Below are 2,742 nucleotides of genomic sequence, written 5' to 3'. Positions count from 1 at the left end.
GATAAGTATGCCAATGTGCACAATAGACCCCAGACATACAAGGTAGCTTTACTTGGCACAGACTGTTCATAGCCGGTATGTGCTAGTTTGAATCTCTGAAAATAATGTTTATGAAAACTATTTATATGGCAAAGCATTTTATAGACAGCAACATGTTTTCTGGTAGACAGAATATATGTTAAAAGATTTTCAGTCCATGCAAATTGACTTGTATTTCCTGAGTTTTTGTATTCCAATTTCAGGATTAATTCCTGCAAGAGAAAGTAAAGAAGGCCAGACTTGAGGACATGAACGGGTTCCCCTTGACTGCTCAGTAGTCTCAGCGAATAGGGCACCTTTTCCTTACGCTGCATCTCCTAAACTTTAGGTATCCATCCTTCTATATATACATGGAGTTATTTCTGGCCACCATAACCTGGCCATAAATTATAGCTTGTTTAGCTTCCACTGCTTAAGTTCACAGGTCAGCAGGTTGCTACCCTTTGGAGGAAGAAGAGCAGGGCTTTCTCCAGACTTACACAACCCCTCATGTCTCTCCACAACAGCACCAGGTTCAAGCCTTCAGTGGTCTGGCTGACAGGAATTCCGGGCATGGAAACCAGCCACATCTGGATCTCCATCCCCTTCTTCGCCATGTACCTTGTCTCTGTTCTGGGAAACGCCACAATTTTGTTCATTATCAAAACGGACAGAAGCCTCCACGAGCCCATGTATGCTTTCCTCTCTATGCTGGCCGTCACAGACCTGGGCCTTTCTATCTCCACTATGCCTACCATCCTTGGCATCTTTTGGTTCAATGCCAGAGAAATCAGCCTCAACGCCTGCTTCACCCAGCTGTTCTTTATCCATTCGCTTTCCTTCATAGAGTCTTCAGTGCTCTTAGCCATGGCCTTCGACCGTGTTGTGGCCATTCGTAGCCCTCTGAGGTACGCCTCCATCTTAACCATGCCAAGAATACGGAAGATGGGACTGACTTTTGTGTTAAGAGGTATGGCCTTGATCTTTCCGTTGCCCTTCCTTCTCAGAAGGCATCGATATTGCCGGGCCAACGTCCTCTTCCACTCTTACTGCCTGCACCAGGAAGTAATGAAATTGGCATGCTCAGATATCACCGTCAACAGCATTTACGGCATGTTTGTTATTGTCGCCACGGTCGGTGTGGACTCTGTCCTCATCCTCTTGTCCTACACAATAATCTTGAAAACAGTGCTCAGCATTGCCTCGTGGGAGGAACGACTGAGAGCCCTGAACACCTGCGTCTCCCACATCTGTGCCGTCTTGCTGTTCTACATGCCTATGATCGGCTTGTCTGTGATTCACAGGTTTGGGAAGAGCTCCCCTCTTCTGGTCCGTGTTTTCATGGGCTATGTTTATCTTATGGTACCACCCCTCATGAATCCTGTGGTGTACAGTGTGAAAACCAAACAAATCCGTGCCAGAATAATTCAGATATTCTCCAAGGGAAGAACACACTTCTAATTGTTCATTCTTGGCACTAATCACATTGGCCCAAAGTTATCAATAGGGATCGTGGCAGAGAATCCAAATCCCTGCAAAGTAGAAAGTAACAGTTTCTTTAGTGTGGGCTGTGAGCTCAAACAGAGGCTGTGTGTGTGTTATGTGCCATCAAGTCATCTCCGACTTATGGCAACCCAATGAATGAAAGACCTCCAAAACGTTCTATCTCTAACAAAGAGAGGTTACTGACTTCATTATTGGTGAGGTCTGGATGCGTTGTGAGGCTGGAGGAAGAGACTGTGACAATCTGAACCGCATTTTAAAACCTAGTTGCAGAACGATTGAAAAAGGCAGCTTTTTAGAGCAGGTTGTCAGACTGTGGATAACAGGATATGGTAGAGAGATCCCTGGCCCATCGCATCAAGACACAGGTTCTTGGTTAAATGGATTTTGTTCAGAAATTCAGTCTTATCATATATACGTCCATAGAATTACTCAGAAGCAAAAAGCAACCTCGTAGCACACGCTCCTTGTTAGGAATAACAACTTGAAGAAAGTACAAACTCTAAACACCCACTCACTCTCCCCCCTCCCATCTAGACCACAGGTTAGAGTAGAAGCAGGCAAGCAAGTTACAAAAGTGCAGCCGTCCCAAGGCCACGTCGGTGAGCCTCAAAGAAGAATCGATGGTGCAGCTGTGTTCCCAGGCCTCTGGAGAAACGAAAGCTAACTTTAAAGCAATTGGAAGGTGCTATTAGGCTACAGCATGAGCAATGGTTCAATACAGCTGTAACAAAATGGTTACCAGGGGTGAAATGAGTGCTGCTAGCAATTAATCTGTCTTAAAGAGAAAAGAAAAAAAAATGTTCCCCATGAGGCCTGATGGGCTGTGGGGCCAGGGAGGGCCCTGCAGGAGTCTTGGTGTGGGACGCCCTTCTTCCTGGACTACAACTCCCAGCTGCCCCGGGGCCAAGAAAGTGCGGGAAAAATAAGGGGTGGAGCCTGAATGGGGAGACTCAGCCGATCCTGAGGGGAAAAAGGTCAGTTAGGCTCCTTCTTGGTTGAAGGAGGAGAGGCTCCTGCTGCTAAGTGAAACACGGGTGCCTGGGCCCTAAGTGCGGAGGGCCTGGGAGGCAGCAGAAAGGGAATAAAGGGAGTCACCCTTCTTGGTTGAAGAAGGAGAGGCTCCTGCTGCTGCGTGAGACCCGGGTGCCTGGGCCCTAAGTGTGGAGGGCCTGGGAGGCAGCAGAAAGGGAATAAAGAGAGTCACCCTTCTTGGTTGAA

At 47.3% G+C, this 2,742-nt stretch overlaps 1 protein-coding gene across 1 annotated transcript; it reads left to right on the top strand.

Annotated features, from left to right (window-relative positions):
• The first annotated feature begins 528 nt into the window (after positions 1-528).
• Positions 529-1,479, top strand: LOC129326394 (olfactory receptor 51G2-like). Its single transcript, XM_054974550.1, has one exon. It carries the CDS (start codon positions 529-531, stop codon positions 1,477-1,479), a length of 951 nt encoding a protein of 316 aa, XP_054830525.1.
• The last annotated feature ends 1,263 nt before the right edge of the window (positions 1,480-2,742 follow it).

This window comes from Eublepharis macularius, chromosome 3, assembly GCF_028583425.1.
Source record: "Eublepharis macularius isolate TG4126 chromosome 3, MPM_Emac_v1.0, whole genome shotgun sequence".
Taxonomy (NCBI): domain Eukaryota; kingdom Metazoa; phylum Chordata; class Lepidosauria; order Squamata; family Eublepharidae; genus Eublepharis; species Eublepharis macularius.
Note: the sequence above shows the minus strand (reverse complement) of the source record. Positions and strands in the feature narration are given on the sequence as shown.

Coding starts and splice junctions, on each gene's coding strand:
- LOC129326394 (XM_054974550.1), top strand. CDS start 529: ATGTCTCTCCACAACAGCACCAGGTTCAAGCCTTCAGTGGTCTGGCTG.